The 18,892-nt window shown below is 40.9% G+C and overlaps 1 protein-coding gene across 4 annotated transcripts; it reads right to left on the minus strand.

Annotated features, from left to right (window-relative positions):
- Positions 1 to 731: 731 nt before the first annotated feature.
- Positions 732 to 18,540, minus strand: ube4b (ubiquitination factor E4B, UFD2 homolog (S. cerevisiae)). 4 transcript variants are annotated; one of them, XM_041052017.1, is made up of 29 exons: positions 18,244 to 18,540; positions 16,840 to 17,059; positions 15,389 to 15,524; positions 14,883 to 14,970; positions 14,456 to 14,600; positions 14,079 to 14,304; positions 13,380 to 13,859; positions 12,289 to 12,396; positions 10,816 to 10,957; positions 10,312 to 10,412; positions 10,005 to 10,119; positions 9,529 to 9,612; positions 8,792 to 8,848; positions 8,011 to 8,127; positions 7,686 to 7,784; positions 7,487 to 7,600; positions 6,750 to 6,948; positions 6,062 to 6,200; positions 5,858 to 5,957; positions 5,501 to 5,628; positions 5,253 to 5,351; positions 4,758 to 4,993; positions 4,459 to 4,585; positions 4,180 to 4,324; positions 3,531 to 3,665; positions 3,148 to 3,339; positions 2,317 to 2,491; positions 1,039 to 1,185; positions 732 to 891 (listed from the first exon to the last, which is right to left on the minus strand). In XM_041052017.1, exons 1-29 carry the CDS (start codon positions 18,265 to 18,267, stop codon positions 827 to 829), a joined length of 4,143 nt encoding a protein of 1,380 aa, XP_040907951.1. In that variant the 5' UTR covers positions 18,268 to 18,540; the 3' UTR covers positions 732 to 826. The 4 variants fall into 4 exon arrangements, with proteins under 4 accessions (XP_040907951.1, XP_040907975.1, XP_040907967.1 ...); XM_041052041.1 differs by having other exon boundaries at positions 12,289 to 12,453; positions 13,356 to 13,859; XM_041052033.1 differs by lacking the exons at positions 12,289 to 12,396; positions 13,380 to 13,859.
- Between the last annotated feature and the right edge of the window lie 352 nt (positions 18,541 to 18,892).

Below are 18,892 nucleotides of genomic sequence, written 5' to 3' on the forward strand. Positions count from 1 at the left end.
CGCTTAGGAGGTTCTGGACTTGAGGCCATGCACACACAAGAAGTAAATTCAGTCTACTGAAGTCAGCAGGGAGAATGTGACTAAAAGGAACTGAACGTGGTGTATTTTGGTAAACCACTGCTTATCTTCCTACTGTACTCAAAAGGAAGCTAACATTTAGGATTATTTTACGTTAAGCTACATCCTTAATGGATATTCCCAGTTCTGAACTTCGTCTACAAGCACAAACTGTGCATGTGTTAGCTCTGGGACGCCAGCATACATTAGGTGGACTCAAATTCATCATTGTCACAGTTTTCGTAATGAAAACTCAGGGGTAGCATTTTTATCAGAACCAGACTCTCAGACTCTCCTAAATGTATGGCCTTCCCATCGGCCTCAAATAATTTTAAGTCTTTAATGAAGCCTAAGTACACAGTATTACAAAACAAAATGAGAACAGCAAAGGAAAATGATCATGAGGTGAATGTACGCACCTCGCTGGTAAACCTGTTGGTGGAAACTTAATCTTGCTGCATTATAATGCATTAACTAACTCTTGTTAAATATATGTATATATTTTGATATATATATACACAAACTCATGAGAAAAAACTTAAAAGTTTTAACTTTATTATGTTTTGTTTTTAGAACCATGATAATGGTGTGAGACAAAAGGGTAAATGCGAATAAAAAAAAAAAAAATCAAATCAGGTCTCCTTTTTTTCCATTCAAACTTTTTTTTTTTTTTGTTGTTGTTGTCATTGGTAGTAGTGACACTGAATTCAGGCGATTTCGACAGATCCCTTGATGACTGTTAGCAGGCCGGACATTGGTAACATGGTCCTTAGACAGGCCGTCCACCCTGTTTCTCTCTCATCCAGGCATGGATCCTCTCCTTCAGATCAGGGACTGTAGAATTAACAACAGATTGTGAAGAAACTAACATTTACAATCTAATAATTGCTTTGCTGTCACTAATAAGAAATAGAATTTTGAACTTGCTCTTGCCTTGAACAACACAGTTTCAAATGTTGTAAACTGGTGTAAGGGCATTACCTGACTCCAGCATGCTCTCTGTGAGCGGCTGCCTGTTGAAGGGATCAGTGGGAGAGTTGAGCAGGTGGCGTAAGATGATGGATCGGTCCATGATGTTCCCCGAAGGCAGCATCACAGGGTCAGTCATCAGTGTGTCCATCAGAGGGTCTGTTATAATGAATATTTTGCAGAGGATTAAGATGCAAATAGTCCCAAAACAACAACCAACAACCTTTAACTGACAATCCTGGTTTTGTGCTGCACAGAAATTGAGATTTACAGAAGAACTGGTGCCTTTCTTTCATCACAGTGAACACTACTGTCATTATATCACTTTTTTTTAAAGAGGCAAAACAAACAACATAGCCTGCTAAAAAGGCTGCTTCTTGTTTTTGGACAGGACTTAGTATTCAAAGATTGTGCATAGATCTGGACAGAGGTATTCTACTGACAAATCTACCCTCTGCCCTTCGCTACTGTCTATGAATAAAGAGAAAGCAAAAAAAATAAAAATAAAACAAATTAAATTAAAAACGTTTTTTGCAAGAAAATTGAAAAACACCTAAACTCAATGACTGCCGTGTAAGGCATGTCTTCATCAAACGCATGACTGTGTGAGCCGGTGACATGCACAACCCACACTGCTGAGAAAATTACATTTTATATGACAGCAATATTGGCGCACCTATCAAAACACCAGTTAAGAAAATACCCAATAAATATTCCATAAGTGAATTCGATAAAGTGCGCCCTTTATTGAAATGTCACAAGGTTGTTACAGTTGGACTTGTGCGTTACAAAAATAAAACCTGCCGTGGGAGATTTTAACCACATGGAAAGTTGATACTCAAGCCTCCTGTATGGCACACTCCCATCAACTGTGGTGGGTTGGCTGGCATATCTGGGAATCAAAGGAGGTATGTGGGCCACGTTCTCGAACTAGATTATATTAAGTCTGTGGTTATATGATAGCCCTGCTCTAAGCTGTCTATATGACCTCTATGAGCTACAAAATCCCCTGCAAACGTCTGGAATTTAACAGCAACAGAGGCTCTTGAAGATGATGTCCGTCTGCACCGACTGACCTGAGGTCACATCAGATTTCTAAGCAAGTGACTTTATCTACTTGGGGCCAAAGATTCAGTCGCTTGCTAGATGTGGGTAGGTTTGGGTTTCTGTATGGGATAGAGGCAGAGACACTGAGGGAAAGAGGATGCAGTGCTTCTTCAGCCAATGTACCTCCTACTGGATAAACCGGTGCAAGTATAATAATTAAAAACACTGTGTACAAACACACACCTTTGAACTCATCGGGTGCATCGCTGTAGTCCATCTCAGACTGGGAGTTCTTGGCGACTATTTCCTCCACTTTCTCTGACAGCAGCTTGAATTTTTCAATGGCGATGGAGGATTTAATTCCAGCCTTCCTCATCTTTGAGATCACCTCTTCGAAGAGCTCGCGGCTGTACGACCGCTGCACAGAAAGCAAATGATAGGTTGTGTGCAACAAGCAAGAGCTAGGTTCCCTCGTGCATATATTATCTATTCACACTCAAAATTGCAATAAAAACAACAATGGTGGCAAATCAGAAAATGAACTTGTACGCCAGTTGAACTGTATCATTAAGAGTTTTCTTCATAAACAAACCAGGACAGAGGGAGTTGCACTCTCTGCAGACTGTAAAGCCCTTGGAGGCAAATTTGTGATATATGAAAACTGACCCAGTATAACATAGACACATCAAGTTACAGTGCAAGTATCAAACGTTTCACTCAACACATTAACAGAAGCTAGCTGACAGTATTTGGTCTGGGAACTGCATCATGATCGAGTTACTTGGGGAGAACTGGGTGCTCATGATTAGTCGGGTGACTTCTGACTAATGGCTGTGATGAGCAGGGTGAAACCTGGGTGAAACTGTATTACATTCACTGAGCACAACAGTGTCTTCATACTGATGTCTTTAAGGCAATACGATCATGACCGTGATGACCTCAATCGCCTGTAGCCTTTTCTCATGACCAGTATTCATCACGAAAACCTCCTACTTGTTTATCATTGGAGTCAGCCAGCACTCTGAAACACTGTATTTGTGATTAACTATAAACTCTAACTCCATCGGTGCCAACCTGGTCATCTGCAATTGCTTTAGCAAAGCGGGCGCAGTCTAGCTGAAGGTAGATGTCAGTCAGCTGGTCTAAGAGCTTCTTGGGCTCAAAGCCATACTTCTCGGGGTTCTCCACCTTCAGGTCTCGACACTTTGGCCCGCACAGCTGCTGGAGGTTAAAGTTCAGCATGGCAGCTAAACGAGGCCCCAGCTCCTGTGTGAAGAAGAAGGCGCTGTTTAGAATAGCTTGGCTGGCTCAAAATGTCCAATCCAGGCAGATAATGCTGCCTTTACATTAACTGTTATTGTATAATTGACAAACCACTTCTCATAACAGAGCCCAGAATAGATCAAGTGTAAGTGTGACCATTTTACAAAATGTCCAGAGGGGGCAGAGACACTCACAGGCCTGAGGAAAGGCTTCTGGACCTGCTTGGTGAGGATGTGAAACATTTCAACTGTCTCTGTGGCCAGAGCCAGATAGGAGCGAGACACCCGCTCATCCTGAGTCAGCTGGGACTGGCGGCTCTGCTGCTGCTCCTGAAAATTTGGCAGGAAAACACTTTGACAACACTATTTCTTCAACAGCTGTCCACTAGATTCACATCTCAGCACAAATTTCAGTGCGGGGAGTTAAGACGACAATATGCTCCAGGTCACAATATCCCTGGCAACATCTGTCACTGTTCTTTACTGGTTTCAATTTTTTTCCTCTTCCTTTTGGAGGTTAATGCTGCATTCAGGTCATATCAAAGTTATCATGACTACACGTTTCTCTCTTGTAAATAGTGGTCATGTCAAAATCTAGGTTTAATGAACATAGTGTTATACTATCAATGCACTGTATTCTAATCCTCTCATGACCAACTCTGTCATCATACAAGCATTTTGATGACATGAACGCTCATAACTTAATATCTCTACCATGTAGTCTATAACACTTGCCATTAGCACTGCAATTTACAACTGTTTTTATCTTATATTCTGTTTTACTGCTGAAAAAAATGCAACACCTGTTAGATAAATATAAGACCTTTTAATGATGAGCACTGACCCTAGGTAGCTGCTCCCACTGCTCCTTATTTTTCATCTCTTCTTGAACCTCGTGGATACGCTTCAGGGACTCAAGGCTCTCGTCTAACAAGAACGTGGTGTCGTTAATCAGCATGTTGATGTAGCGCACAAACTGCTTGCCAGAGCTAGAAGGGAGTAAGAACAAAAGAAGATGAAAGAGTCGGTCGAGTCGGAATTGATCCAAGTGAGAAAGTAATTTGCCCCAAACTAAATCTGTCGTTTCTCCTCGACCAAAAAAGCTTCTGAAAAACACACTCACTTGAACTCCTCCATGAAGGTGCCATGGTGGGCAATGTTCTGCCAGAGACTCTTGAAGATAGTGCTGATATGGTACCGTATAGTGAACTTATCATAGAACTCGCTGGTGGCGCCGGTATGCTCAACATCTGACCAGAAGAGACAGAGGAGTGAAAAAGGAAAGGATCAAGATCAGAAAAAAAATATTTATGGCTCAGCTACATAACAAATACAAACTACTTTATTATTCTTTCTTGCAAATTACAATCTACACTATATCCCATTCAGCACAACAGCAGCTCAGGACTACAGTATACTGACCAGTGTAGAATTTCATGAGGGCGGGGACCAGCTGTTTCACAGACAACGGGTGGTTCTCCATCATTTCAGAAAATCGCTGAGTACGAGGCTGCACAGCAGGGTTGGTGACGAACAGCACCTCCACCAGCTTGGCGATAAGGTAGGGGTTCCTGATGTAGTTCTGGCTGCAGATGAACACCACCAAGAAGGTGACAATGTCCTGGACACACGGCTCATATAAAACCTGGGGAGAATACCTGGAACAAAGGAGGAGGGTGAGGTAGAGGAAGGGATTAAACAGACAGGAGAGAAAAACTGATAGATCACATATTATGTATTGATAAAGGTATTACTGTGTGTTTGTGTTACATTTTAAATCTTTATTTTTCCTCATATTGTCCTTTCTTTTGAACAGATAAAATACAGCAGGAGGATTTTATTACCGCGATCTGCAATTCATTGTTCAGACATGCGTGACCAACAAGACACGTGTGTGAGACTGAACTATGAACTTACTGCACGACAAAAAGCAGAAACTCTGCCACATCTTCGATGTAGAATTCAGGGAGAGCAGCAAAGCTTTTGGGAATCTCAGGGTTCAGTGGCAGGGTAATGCTGCATAATGAATGAAGAAATACATATGACAGTTACATACTCCTTTTAAGTTTACTCTGACCTGAAACACTGAATGACAAAAAAAAAATACTTTTACATCAATATCACTACAATGAGAAAGATGGTTTGTCAGTGGCGGGGAGCCTCACTTGGGGTAGGCAGGGTCCACCATGCGGAGAATGAGCTGAATGACTGTGCTGTAGAACTGCAGACATCTGCGGAGCAGGTTCTCATCCAGAAGGCCCACGTCAGCACAAGCTTTGGCTCGCACCAGTTTCTGACAGGACAAAGTCACACATGATCAAATCTCTGTAAATATGCCCTGTTGTAGAATCCTGCATGTTTCAGCATTCAAGGAGAGTTCTGGGTACAACTCCTCTAATGTCCAGTTATAGTGGACTGAGAGAGGAGTTTTTGCAGGTCTCTGCTTTCAAATCAATGTTCAAGGTTTAATCAGTAAATGGAGGGGAAGACAGCAGGTGCATCTACAAGGATGCAAAACTGACCTTGAGCTGGGTTTTGCATCGCTTGAGCATCTCTCTGTGTCGACTGGCCAGGGGAGAATCTTTCCATTGGCTTTCACTGTTCTTGAGCTCCTCTACGGTCCTAATAGGGTAAACATGGCAATATTAACCCACAAAGATTAAGCCTGCTTTGGATACCTGTGTGTGTGTGTGTGTGTGAGTGAGAGTGTGAGAGTGTGTGTATACCTGTTCAATTCGCGGATGGCTCGCAACCTGCGGATGTAGCGCCTGCAGCCAGGCAGGATGGACAGATGGTGGGTGTGCAGTGTCAAGAAGAAACACTCGGTGGGGAACTTGGGTTCTGAGAACTTGGTGGGGTCTTCGTCTGTTGGTGTGAACAAATAAATTTCATGATTTCCAATACAGAAACACAAATAAAATGCCTTCAATCAGGACCAGTCTGCCAGATCTCTGCAGTTAAATATCACGTTTCCAAGGTTTTTTTTTTTTTTAAATCATTTCAATCATATGACATGAATTGCAAATAGAGCAGCATGTGTAGCTGTTGTTATTTTGTAGATGACTCCAAATAAAGCAGAGTCAGAGGGAATATGGAGACAGGAACACAAGAGTGATTCATCCAAGATTAATTGGACTACGTATGAGGAAAAAAAGAAAAATCACAAATCTGGCATGTTGATGAATCACAGAGAACTGATAAGTATGCAAAATGGCTCCTCTATGTGCAATTAACAGATTTCTCAAAATGGCAGCAGTTTATGAACCGTGTAGTCGACTTGAATTACTGAAACACCAAAGCATAACACCAATTACTCACTTCAAACTTCAACAACAAAACATTATTACAAAGACATCATGACACCTTAAGTCCTCAGAATCACACATCCATGTATTTTCATTTATGTAAACTTACGCAGTTCGGTCAGCCAGCTCTTGAGCTCCTCCATAGTGGCCTTTAGACGCGTTTCCTCGAGGCTCACAACAAGGCGACAGCGTGGATGGAAAATGTAATAAGGGTCCACTGTCTCCAGCTTGATCTTCATGCTCAGCTGTTGCAGCACCCATAAGAAGTTGAGCATGAAGCCGTCTGTAGACACCAGCTTGTCATCAGTCTGGGAGAGAGAAGAGTGAGAACAAGTCAGCAAGTCAGAAAAAAAAATAAAAAAAATTGCCTCCAGCATTTTTCATTGAAACAAGTCCAGATGACACAGTGGGTGCATATATTTTTGCTTTTTTTTCTCCCACACTTCAAATTGAAATTTCAAACTCCTTAAAAATGAATTGAATTATTTTAGATTTTAGATTGTTAAATAATATTCATAAATAATGATAGCAACATTTATAATTCTAGAGACCATTTCAATTCATTAAGGTGAGGTTAATAGTACCAAATGTTTGCACAGCACTGTGTAAAACCCTTAAATTCAGGTAAATCAAGGCTTCAGGTCACTGAAATGCATTGGAAAAAAAATCACACCAGAGCTTATGGTTAATACTCAAAATGCATGCAAACACTCTCTAAACAGAAAAAACATTTTTTATAATAAAGGCGTGGTATAAAAGTAAATCTGTTTTTTCACTAGTGTTTTTCTTAAAGTGTAAGTTTGTTAAACCTTAATCGTGTTTTAATGAATGACCTCTGCGACTCACCTGCATCTGGGCTTTCTTCACATTGTAGTTGACTAAAGCTGCCATGTAATTAAGAGCTAACTCGCGCGTCTCTCCATTTAGCAGAATGTTGTGGAGAATCTTGAACAGATCACCCTGAAAAAGACGACACGCAACTTTAACACATTATTCTATGTTGATAAAACGGATACAACATAAAAACATTAAAGTGGAGACTCACCCTCGCAGACTCCAGGTAGTGCTGCAAAGATTGGCTGACAACTCGCGTGTTCTCCATGGTGATGGCTGGGCCCGAGAAATACTTATCTCCTACTTTGCTCTAAAAGGAAAAGAAAAACATTGACACATAGAAAAATGACTTGCACAGCATTCAACTTTCTTTGTTGCAATTTTCTGTTTCTAAAGGATAATTGAAGTAAGTCTGCTCTCCATTCTCAGACACCTCTCAGCTTCTGGCAGGAACTTCAAGAATGAGAATACATTCAATAGTGCCAGACTGTAGCCAATTTGCAATTTGCAGTCATTTAACTGAACAGACAACTCACATCATCCTCAGCAAAAACAGAGAGGCTGAAGAAGGCTCCCAGGTAGGACAGTCTCTGGATCTCTCTGCCACAACCAGGGCTCAGAGGTTTGGGACACCACAGAGGCAGTGACGTTGCCTGCACAGAGGATCCATGATAGACACACATATTACATATGGCTCCACAGATTTTTTTTTTTTTTTTAATGTATGTTGTCAAGTCACAAACATTTAACACATTTTACTGTCTGTTAAGTACTTGTGAAAGTAAAAGAAACATGGAATACAATGAACTGAACAATATATTCCTACCTGCTCACTCAGTTTAACTCACTAAGAGAAGCTAAATGTCTAAACATGGCATCAAATATATATGCAGTAGTTATATTATTAACCCATTTTTGTTTACTAGAGATAACAAGAAACTAAGGGAGTTTAATATAAACAAAAGATTGTTACGTTGCCAAATAAAGACCAGTCATTTTCCATTTACAGGGACTTTTTGTCTTGCCCTTCATCTGTGGAGCAGGAAGATTGTCATGAAATAAATAAGCACAACATTCTATGTGTAATGGCCTCTGGGCATGTTGGTATGAGGAAGGTATAAACAACAAAGACAATAACCAGACTCACAGATAAGATTCACGTCAAGGAAATACCTGATCAGAGGAACTGTTTTTTTTTTTTTTGTTTTTTTTTTGTGACAAAATTGGAAAAATTTGTGGCCTAAATAACTTGAGCATCGAGGACATAATAATGGACACTTCAATGCCATAATTTAGCTCCAGTAATACTTTACTCACCAAATTGCACACTGGGTGAGTCTTTCCGAACTTGATTTCACAAAGCTCAGCTAATGCCTGTGAAAAAAACAAACAAACAAAAAAACAAAATGCACATCTTTAATAAGTCCTGTTTAGTTTACTGAGTAATCAGGTAACATGCTGTATTTTTATGACCACAAAACAATACATATGGTTTGGTTTGGTTTGTGCATGACTCTGATAACATTTACAATTTTAAGTCTGAGATTAGTTGATGACTCACGGTTACAACTGTCACAAACAAATTAAAACCAACTGCGTTTTCTGACAAGCAGCCCACAACACATTTCATACAAAGCTCAAATGACAATACTGTTCTGGAAAATTAATCACTTAAATGCACAAATGTCCCGAATCAGATTATGGTTCTTTATTATTGTGTGTGCTAGCATGAATGGTGACTAAAAACCGTGGCTTTGTTTCACTCAGAATTTCTGGATAAGACTTTCAAGAAAATCATTGCAATACCCATACGAGGAGAAGCAGCACAATGAGAACACCATTATATGTATATTTAAAGACATTTGCACACATAGGGTGGATATGCAATACATCTGGAGCTGTCTTCTTCTATCTACTGAGTAGACAGGTTGTCTGCCAGGCTTCCAGAATCTCAGTCCTGCTGTACCAAACAACCCCTGTAACTGGAACTGCACGAAGTCTCATCTTCTGTCTGGTACTACAGTAATGATCAGGTCAGGACAACATCTCCTTACCATGAGGGGGAATTTAAAGTTGTCACTGTCAAAAGAACATTCTTTAACTGCAAGAGCCAGCCCATGGAGGATGGGAATGAAGATCTGAAAAATGAAGACACAGGAGCGATATTAAACGTGTCATGCATCAGTGCGGTGTCAACTTTAAAACTGCATTTGCAGCAATCTAGTTGTGTCAAGCTGCGGATAAGTACACCTTTGAATTATTGCAGGAGTTTTAGAGTGTCTGACATAAACACGGTATCACTCACTGCAACCTCATAGGTTTATTCTTACCTCTAGAGACAGATTTAGTTTATTAATCTGAGTAAACATGAGTACGTGTAGTTCATTTGGTTGAGAAGACTCAATATGAGTGCGTCTGCAGTGTCTTCCTGACCCACTGTGTGCTGTAATAGGTTTCAGCAAAAGTCTGATCCTGGAGTATAAATATGTAAAAAAATAAATAAATAAAAATGGATGGATGTGCTTCCCACCTGTCGGAACACTTCTTCCTCCTGGTGGGTAATGCGTGCCAGCTCCTGAATAAAGCCGTATGGAAGGTTCCGACACAGCATATAAGGTACCAGCAGAGACTGCTGAAGAGGACTTCTACATGCAGAAGAACAGACAGAAACGCTGTGGTGAAAATAAATAAATAAATAACAGGTCTGGAGGCAAGGTGAAAGAGTAGTTGCTATGGAGACCCAGACAGGAAAAAGGAACAGAATGTACAAAAATATAATGACAGATAGGAAAATAGTCCAAAGATTGTCACAGTGTGCTGCTGGCTTGCTTGCTTACCGAGGCTGGGTCAAGGTGCCTTGCAGGACCAGGGCAACGTGAGAAATACACTGAGAGCGAATGTTACTGAGAAGCTGGCTGACATTTGGTTGGCTGCACATCTGAGGGAGAGACAGGAAAGATAGGAGAAGAGAGAAAACGGTCAGAAGTGTGATAAAAATATATGCTGACAATTTCACAGAAACTTCCTCCAGACTCTGTTGAATCACAGTGTTCTTAGACGAGGAAAACCTCCACTCATTTCCAGACCAACTGGCCTGCAGCTAGTCTCTGAAGTACAGACTGTTCTTCTGTCCTCAGGACATTTTGTAGCTAATTTAGACATGATGAATAAGCTAAAAACGAACCTGAAATATCCGTTGTTGCTATCACAAGGGTTATTGGACTAAAAATGATCTCACATGCTTCTACAGTATCTTTTGAATGGTTTTCTTCTTTATATATTTTTTTGCGTCAGTTTTCTAAACAATACCAGGTTGAGACATTTCTCTGCCTTGCAGGTACCTTGGGAGCTTTCCTCTCCTCCATGCCAACACTGTCAAAACGCTCAATGAGGTAGTTCAGCATCTCTGTCTCTTTGCATGCTTCAATGGTGAAGCGGTCGCTGGCTGAATCGCAGGACATCCCCCCTCCACATGCACCAAGACTGTAAAACAGGAAGGTAAACACAGAAACAAGGACAGAGAGGGAGTTCTTTAAGTAAAAGAGAAAAAACAGCATAGCACAAAGAGATGTACTGTTAGCATCAAACATTATCATTTCTGTAAGGTTAACAAGCACAAACCCATTCTCAAGAGTCCTGAAAGAAACAAACTATAAGGCATTAGTGACAGCATTTCAGAACCTCAGTACTGAGCTCTTGAAAAAGGAAAAAAAAAAAAGTTTATATAATATTAAATAGTCAAGAGCTGTTTAATGCATTTCTTTGAAGCTAATATTATGTTTCGGCTTGTCACATTTAACTGACAAATGTGGTGACGCGAGTTTGAAATGCTGTTAGTCATCAGCTGTAACCGTACAACCTGTATGTGAGCTGCTTCAAAGCACAATAAACCTTAGGAGGTAATTAAATGAACCTTGTTATTTGTCCATTGGACACAGGCAATGCAGGAATAGCACCGCTGCCCTGGGTTACAACTGTTCCTGAAGGTAATAATGAAATCAACACAACAGGTTATACTGACAACTTAAATCACAACGTAACTCTAGTACTGCCAGGTTCTCCTGAAGAGCGATGATATGGAGGGTGAACTCAGGCTTTGAATTAATAGTTTGTTTTTGCTGTTTTGAGGACAATTTGACTTCAACTGAACATTTTACTATGTAGTAGCAAAAATATGCACAGAGCAGGAAATAAGGTCTTTTCTTACTTCATCACAGATCCACAGTTCCTAAAATTCATAAACACACAGTTCTAGTCTATTAGCCATTTACATTCCAGTCTCAGGCTGTACTAAATAGCTTAAAGTGTATTGGAAATTTTCCATTTATGTATTTAAATGCTATTTCAGGGTTGGGGGATCATTTCTCTGAGATGTGCAGGATTATGTCGTACATTAAAATAAACTGCAGCTATCCATGCAGATTAAAAATTAAATTCGATCGACTTTACCCAATAAATATTAAATAAAAAGGCTGAGAAATGTATTATGAAATACAGGACAATTTCTCTATCCTATAGCTATTTACAGCGCATTTACTACTTTACTCTTCATCTGCTGAGACTGTATTTCTTACTTACCATCATATCATACACCAATAGCTTCAGTTACTGGATCTTATGTCTAAACCTCTGATGACCAAAACAAGCAAAGCGCTCTCAAAGCTGGGTAGGCCTCCATCAGTTCATCTTTCACCACTATTCCCTGGTGTGTTTGTGCACCGTTAGTCGTAATGCTCCTGGACCCACTGGAACATGCAGTGGGCCCATCACTGAGCAAGCACACACACGTTAACACACACCGTGCAGTGGTGTACCTGGACCCAAACTGAACCCGTGCAAAATCCTCCTCCTCCTCCTCAGAATCTTCATCACTGCTGTCCTGAGACATGTCCGACAGGGCAAAGAACAGGAGCGAAAAGGGGCTAACATGACGAGGAAAAGGCGGGAGGAGAGAGGGAAAGAATGGAAAAAAGGATGTTGTGCAAGAATGAACGGACAGAAGGGAAGTGAAAAAACATGAAGACAAAAGTGGAATGGTAACAAGTCACATTAAAAGAGGACAGAAGAAGAAGGGAGCACTAAGGAAAGAATGCGGGATAGTTGCATGCTTGACTGAAAACTACTTCTTGTGCTGTTTTTTTTTTTTTAATATTCATTAATGCCATTTTGTCTGCAGCTTTTATATACTGTCAGAACATTTCTTCAACCGATAACTGAACTGAGTGTCACTGTCTCTTTACAACTTGCCTTCAGCAGACAAATGCAAAGAGGCGTAAAAGAACATCTTATTTGCTGGAGAATTTTATAGCAATGAGGGGCCTTTTAAAAATGTTTATTAAACTATATTTAAGATTAGCTATTTGCAAAAGGGTTAGATCTTCAAATAAAATTGTTAGCACCAAGCAGTCTTAATACTGCAAATAAAGAACCTAGAATTCTTGTTAATTGTCTGAAGACCACATATATTAGCATTTGTTGTTTCATTTCAAGAAATGTAGTTGAAATATTATGGAGTATGAAAAGTTTGATTGTATTTCTTTTTGATTCCCCAAACCATATTCTTTGGGCATTTATAATACACTACATACAGTGTATTTATCTTTACAGTTGCTGCTCTATTTAACTTAATCACTTAACTACTTAGATACTTAATTACTACTTAATTTTAAACTTAGAAATGCTAATATACGAGGTTATTCACTGATTTTTAGACAAGCAGTCTAAGTCTCACTCAGTCGAGACTATTATAAGAATGTGCTGATGAGAACTGACTACATGAGACTTAATATAAGGACCAATATATAAAACAGAAGGGATCTGGTCATTTAGTTGAAAGACTCTCTGGTGGTTCACACAAAGGTTTTAGTATGTTTGCTTGCATGTGCAACACACACAGATGAAATACCTAGACGGTGGGATCCTGGAACCAAAGGCGGTCTGTCGGGCATTTGATCTGGGAGAAGGGGGAACCATGGGAGGGGGTGTGGAGGAGGATAGGCTGCGAGCCCTAGGTGAGCTCAAGGTGAGGGATTGGGGGCTGGGTGGTGGCACAGGAACTGGGGTGTTGGGAGGAACAGAGGGCCCTGCAGGGCTGGGAGAGGGTCCAAACAAACTAAAGCCTCTGTGACCCGAACCAGAAGGGGAAGGAGCCCCCCAGGGTGAGGCGACAGAGTAAGGGCGATAGCGCTGGGAGATGGGCATGGGGGCAGATGGAGGGTTGAGAGAATGTCTTGGAGTAGCAGTAACCGGTGGACTGGGGGGAACAATGAATTGTGGGGTAGAAGGTGTAGAAGGTAGAGAAGGTGTAGTGGGGGTGGGGAGAGATGGAGAAGTCCTCTTGGCTGCATCCAAAGCTACTGAGTGAGGACTACCACACCCATACAGACTGTGGACAACATTGATAAGACAGTCATTGGCAAAAATAATCAGGCAACCATGTCTTAAAAAAGAGAAATGATCAAAGCAAAATAAGAAAGAAAAAACACACATGGCTGCTTCCAACTTTAAACCACTTTTGAAGACGAGCATATGTGACAACCGTCAACCAGACTTGATATGTCTCCAGGAGTCTTCAGAGCTCATTACACCGAGTCAAGTTACTTGCCTGGACAGAGAGCTGGCTCCAAACGACCCTGCACTGGGGCCCATGGGACTGCCACCTAGGCTGGAGGGCTGCACCAGCGTCAGACGGTGGTCGGGAGATTTGGCTGCCGCAATTGGCTGAGAGGTGGCGGTCAAGCTGGCGAAGGGGTTGTGGACACGTGACTGGGTGGACATCATTAAGACTTCCATCAGGATCTGGCCGATCAGGTCTTTGAAGTCAGAGTATGCTACATGAAAGAAAGAAAAAAAAATCATAAGCGGTCAGGTTACGACACGTAGGAATCTGTTGGTTGTAAACAAAACTTTCTCTTTTCACTGAGGGAACAGTCGTTCAGATTAATATAGTGACAAAGATAAAGACGCTTTTCTGTCACGTACCATCTTTAGAGTTCTGGTGGAACTCTGCAGCCAGTGAAGGGAGAAAGATGACATCTCTATCCTGCTCCTTCCACGATACGCGGAGGATCTTACAAATGAGCTGCAGAGCCTGTTCTTCAGAGACATCTGAGTTTGCAGAGGTTTCCTGAGATGCACAAACAGAGAGACAACAGTGACTCCAGAGCCAGAGACAGTGTAAATGTCAAAAGGGCTTGCATGAATCTGATTCTCATGATATTTGTTATCTCATGATCTCTCTGGTATGTCAAGAGACAGGTATGTATCAGTGAACTGAGGTAAATGAAAATGAAACAAAGAATAGCGTCTGTGGAAAGTCCCCAATTATCTTTCTGTAAATACCTGAAGACCGCTTTCATGCTTTCTCATTTTAAAAGTTGTTTGAGTAACGTTCTCTGCTGCTGTTTACCTTTTCAGTCAAGTTCCTCTTCTCCCTGCGATCGCTGTCCTCCACCTCCATGTTCTCTATCCCTGAGTCCACATCCACCTGGGACATGCTGGAATAAAACAGAGAGGTGCAGTGCTGAGTAAGTCTCTTCACCTCTAAGCAGAACATGCCAACACTCATCTCTACAACAAACTTAACTACCAGATCTTGTAAAACATGGCCTTGATATGTAATACTATAATTTTTATTGTTTGTTACAAACAATCAAAAGAATAAATACAAACACAATAAATACAAACAAGTCTGTATTGTTATTTTATATACTAAGAAACCCATGATATTCATTGCATTGCATTCTTTGTTGCAGACAACATAATTTTTTACAACAACCTTCCAAGCCCACAATGGAGAAGTATTTCATAAACAAAACAGATTTTAGGAAGAGTACTGTTTTAAATTGTCATGTCACAGGGCTTATAAAGCCTTTGAACTGGGCCATGCAATACGCCACTGGAAAAAATCCTTACCTCTTTTCACAGGAGGCAGTGTCAATGTCCATGCTCTGCGATCGGGACAAACTCTGGGACTGAGTCTCAAGGCTGTTGGAGGGGGAACTGGAGAGGGAGCTGACACCTTCGCTGCTTTGACTACCATATGCCACACCTGAAACAGCACATCACAACTGAGCACCTCTGAAGCACAAAAAAAGTGGTACGGATGTATTATAATGTTTTGATTTAAGTCTTTAATTAATATTTTTTTTCTTACTGGCCTGGCTTCATGTTAGATTACAAGTTTGAAGTTTGAGGTTTGCTTGCTTTTTTTTTTTGCTGCTCGAAAAGGAGAAACAGACAGAATCCTGTTTTAGGTCTCCTCTAAAAATGTTGTGACTCTTTCCTTTATGTTCATCATTCTATGAGGCCTCTGGTTTATTTCTTGTAGAGTATGGTTTTGCATTTTTGCAAGCTTTCTTGACAGTAATCATACTATCACCTTACTACACCATGACATACAGTGGATCAGACATGATTAAGCGGCCATTTAAACAATTAAATTTTTTTACATCAGGGCTGTTGTTTATGGAGGAAGCCATTGCTTTGTCACACTGGGTGAGCAAAGGCTCAGATTGGTGTTTTTAAAATCAACATGGTGTGCCATACCATTATAAGCCCTGATTACTGCAAACACATAGAAAGAAAGCTGATTAACATCCAGGACCTTACTGTGGATGAAGGGCCGGAATTAACAACTCTCTCCTGGATGCACAACAACCATATCATTACCAACTGTTGAGCCAAATAAACACTCTGTATCCTTGTTGTGTTAATTAGAATATTCATTACAAACACATTGGCATGCAGTGAAGACTTCCATGACTACAATGAATGAAGAAAGTCACAAATTTTAACCAGTTGTGAAAAGGAGCAGTGGCCCTAAAAGTCCTAAAAATATACCATTGTAAAACACCACCACACCTACGCATACCAACAAACAATGCCAGGAAAGTGTCACTGAATCCATACATAACTAGTGCATTTTCTAGAGCAGCGCACGGGTGAAAGCATCAATTCTCTTTACAGCAAGGCCTACACCTGGTATCAGACAGGCACATTGTATTCACAACAACCTGCTGCTGTTTATTTTGATGTCATTCAGGATGTAAGACTGGTTCTTGCTGTTCAAATATCAACATCACAAATATAAAGGTCCCTTTCAGTGTTGCTCTCAAATTCAAACAACCAAGGCTGTTTAGCTTCCAAGCCTCAAAAACAATGGGTTACAGGGCAATTTGAGTAGGATGACAGCATTAGACTACAGATCACGCAAGAGGTTAACAACAACTACAACAACTCTGCGATGACAACCAGGCAAAACTGGCTGAATCCTATTTAGCCTGACGAATTACCTGAAAAAACAGTAATTACAGGAAACAGCAAAAAATACATCCCAAAACATGTAGCTCTCTTACAGTTCTTACCAGAGGTGCCCATAGGGGATGTGGCAGGGGTACCACTGTGGACATTGAGCCCCAATGATTGGGAGGCAGCTGGTGGCAGGGGCTGGGGTGCGGCACCTGAGGGTCCATGGAGGGGTCCAGGTGGAGTCTCTCTCTGTGGGGAGGTCAGGGGTGTGCTGAGAGGTGTGCTGGGCTGTGATGTCTGTCCCCCTGCCAGTCGTGCCAGTCGCCTTCTGCGAATCTTTAATAAACATACCAGGACATTTGCATGTTCAGTCCAAATACTATGTACACACATGACATGTTATGAGTTTAGATTAAATTGAGATTGAATACATAGATAAAATGTGACGATTAGCCATACTTGGTTTATATTTCAGGATAAATGATTCGCACAGTTAGTCTTCGCAAAGTAATAAATGCAAGGTGATATATCTGATAATTAGCCCAACGAAAAACACACATCACTGAAGTACTGATCGGTTTATATTCATCTGTTTTACAGTAGCATGGTGTTAAATTTGAAAGACGGGCCTTATCGAACAAATGCACCACAACCTACATTACGAACAAAGTCAGATGTGAACACTGATCGTCGCAACTCAGCTGGAGAGCTTAACAACTACGGAAAATCAACTGCATATTCGGTTGCGAGTTGATCGAGTGGCTACATACGGCTGCAAGGTTGCAGAGAGAGAAATATGTTGTGTGTGGTTTCAGGGGAACAGCTCTGTGACCACGTACTCGGCCCACATTTGATTGCACAATGGTGGCCCGATGTGTGTTTTTTATGCTGAGTCGTCTCACGGGCTAATTTTTGACTGTTAGCAAAACAACGTTAGCGACTGTCAGCTAGCTTACCGCAAGAACATTTGACAAATCAGCCCCAAAAACTAGATGTAACCTACTCTGACAAAATATAACGCGAAGAAAACATCTGCCAACAGAAAACGATTCAACGTATTAGTGAGAATTTGGTTGTTCGTTATGAAAACAATGTAAGCCATGGGCCAGCTTGTGCACAGCCTCTTGTATCACGTTAGCTAGTTAGCACTGGGCTCCGGCTAAATCAAATTAGCGTACTAGCAACGGTGACACAAACATCCACATCCAGCTTCGTTCGTTCACCCCGTTATATTAACTGTCTCTCGTACACAAACGTCTTACGGACTGCGTTGTCTGACACATACCTGCGTGTGCTGGTGTTGAAATAAATGGGGATTTTTTTTATTTTTTTTTTTTTATCGCGGATGCATTTCTTCAATTTAGACTGAGCTAGCTCTAATTGTATGTCGGCTAGTAGCAACACCATTTGACTTGAAGCCCGAAGGAAAGGACATACTTTGTAAAGATGGGTGCAAATTGTTATGTCAGTAAAATATGGCTACGCTTCTAATTTAAAGTCTTTTTTCATTGTCACCTTACCTCATCTGCGCTCAATTCCTCCATCGCAGCTAAGTTAGCTAGCTATTTCACTTTCAACTGCTTTACTGTGTGCCAGCCAGAGCCAGCTAGCTAGCCTGTATTAGAACTAAATATGCATAGTCTAACTTGTTCAACGAATATGTGTCAGTCTTGATTGTCTTCAAGATAAAAACTAGGACACCAGTATACGGAGAGTGGCAAGATACAGTTCCTCCAAAAAGTCTCTCGTTTGCTGGTTTTCTACCAAGAAGGAAACAAAAAGAAAAGTAGCTAGCTATTATACGTCAAAATACAACCGCGGCCATTTTGGTTCTACAAAACGTCACGTGACTAGAGAGCCTAGAGGAGGAGGTGCACAGCTTCAATGTGTTGCAAATATACATTTAATATTTTATCTATTCTATATGCAATTTTTTCTTGTGTCAACCCATTGGTTTGCATTGCTAATCGTTTGACGACCGGCTAGCTGCACTTTGTAAAACAGATCCACGCTGGTGTTTCTTCTTCTCCCTTAAAAAATAAATAACACATCCTGTAGCTTTTTATTAAACTCAGTGTGCAGGAACAGTTAGTGGGGCACAAGGTCACTGCAAGAAGTTATTCGTGGTGCTGGGAGGTTAGTAGCAGTTAAGGAACCAGTAGCTATATA

The sequence above is a fragment of the Toxotes jaculatrix genome, chromosome 2, assembly GCF_017976425.1.
Source record: "Toxotes jaculatrix isolate fToxJac2 chromosome 2, fToxJac2.pri, whole genome shotgun sequence".
Taxonomy (NCBI): domain Eukaryota; kingdom Metazoa; phylum Chordata; class Actinopteri; family Toxotidae; genus Toxotes; species Toxotes jaculatrix.

Bases quoted from the DNA above. Each gene is read 5' to 3' on its own strand.
- ube4b (XM_041052041.1), bottom strand. From the start codon at position 18,267: ATGGAGGAATTGAGCGCAGATGAG. The intron at 5,352-5,500 runs GTGAGGCTCCCC...TTCATTATGCAG, and splicing joins GTGGACCCTGCCTACCCCAA to CATTACCCTGCCACTGAACC. The intron at 2,492-3,147 runs GTTGGCACCGAT...CTTTCTGTGCAG, and splicing joins AAGCAATTGCAGATGACCAG to CGGTCGTACAGCCGCGAGCT.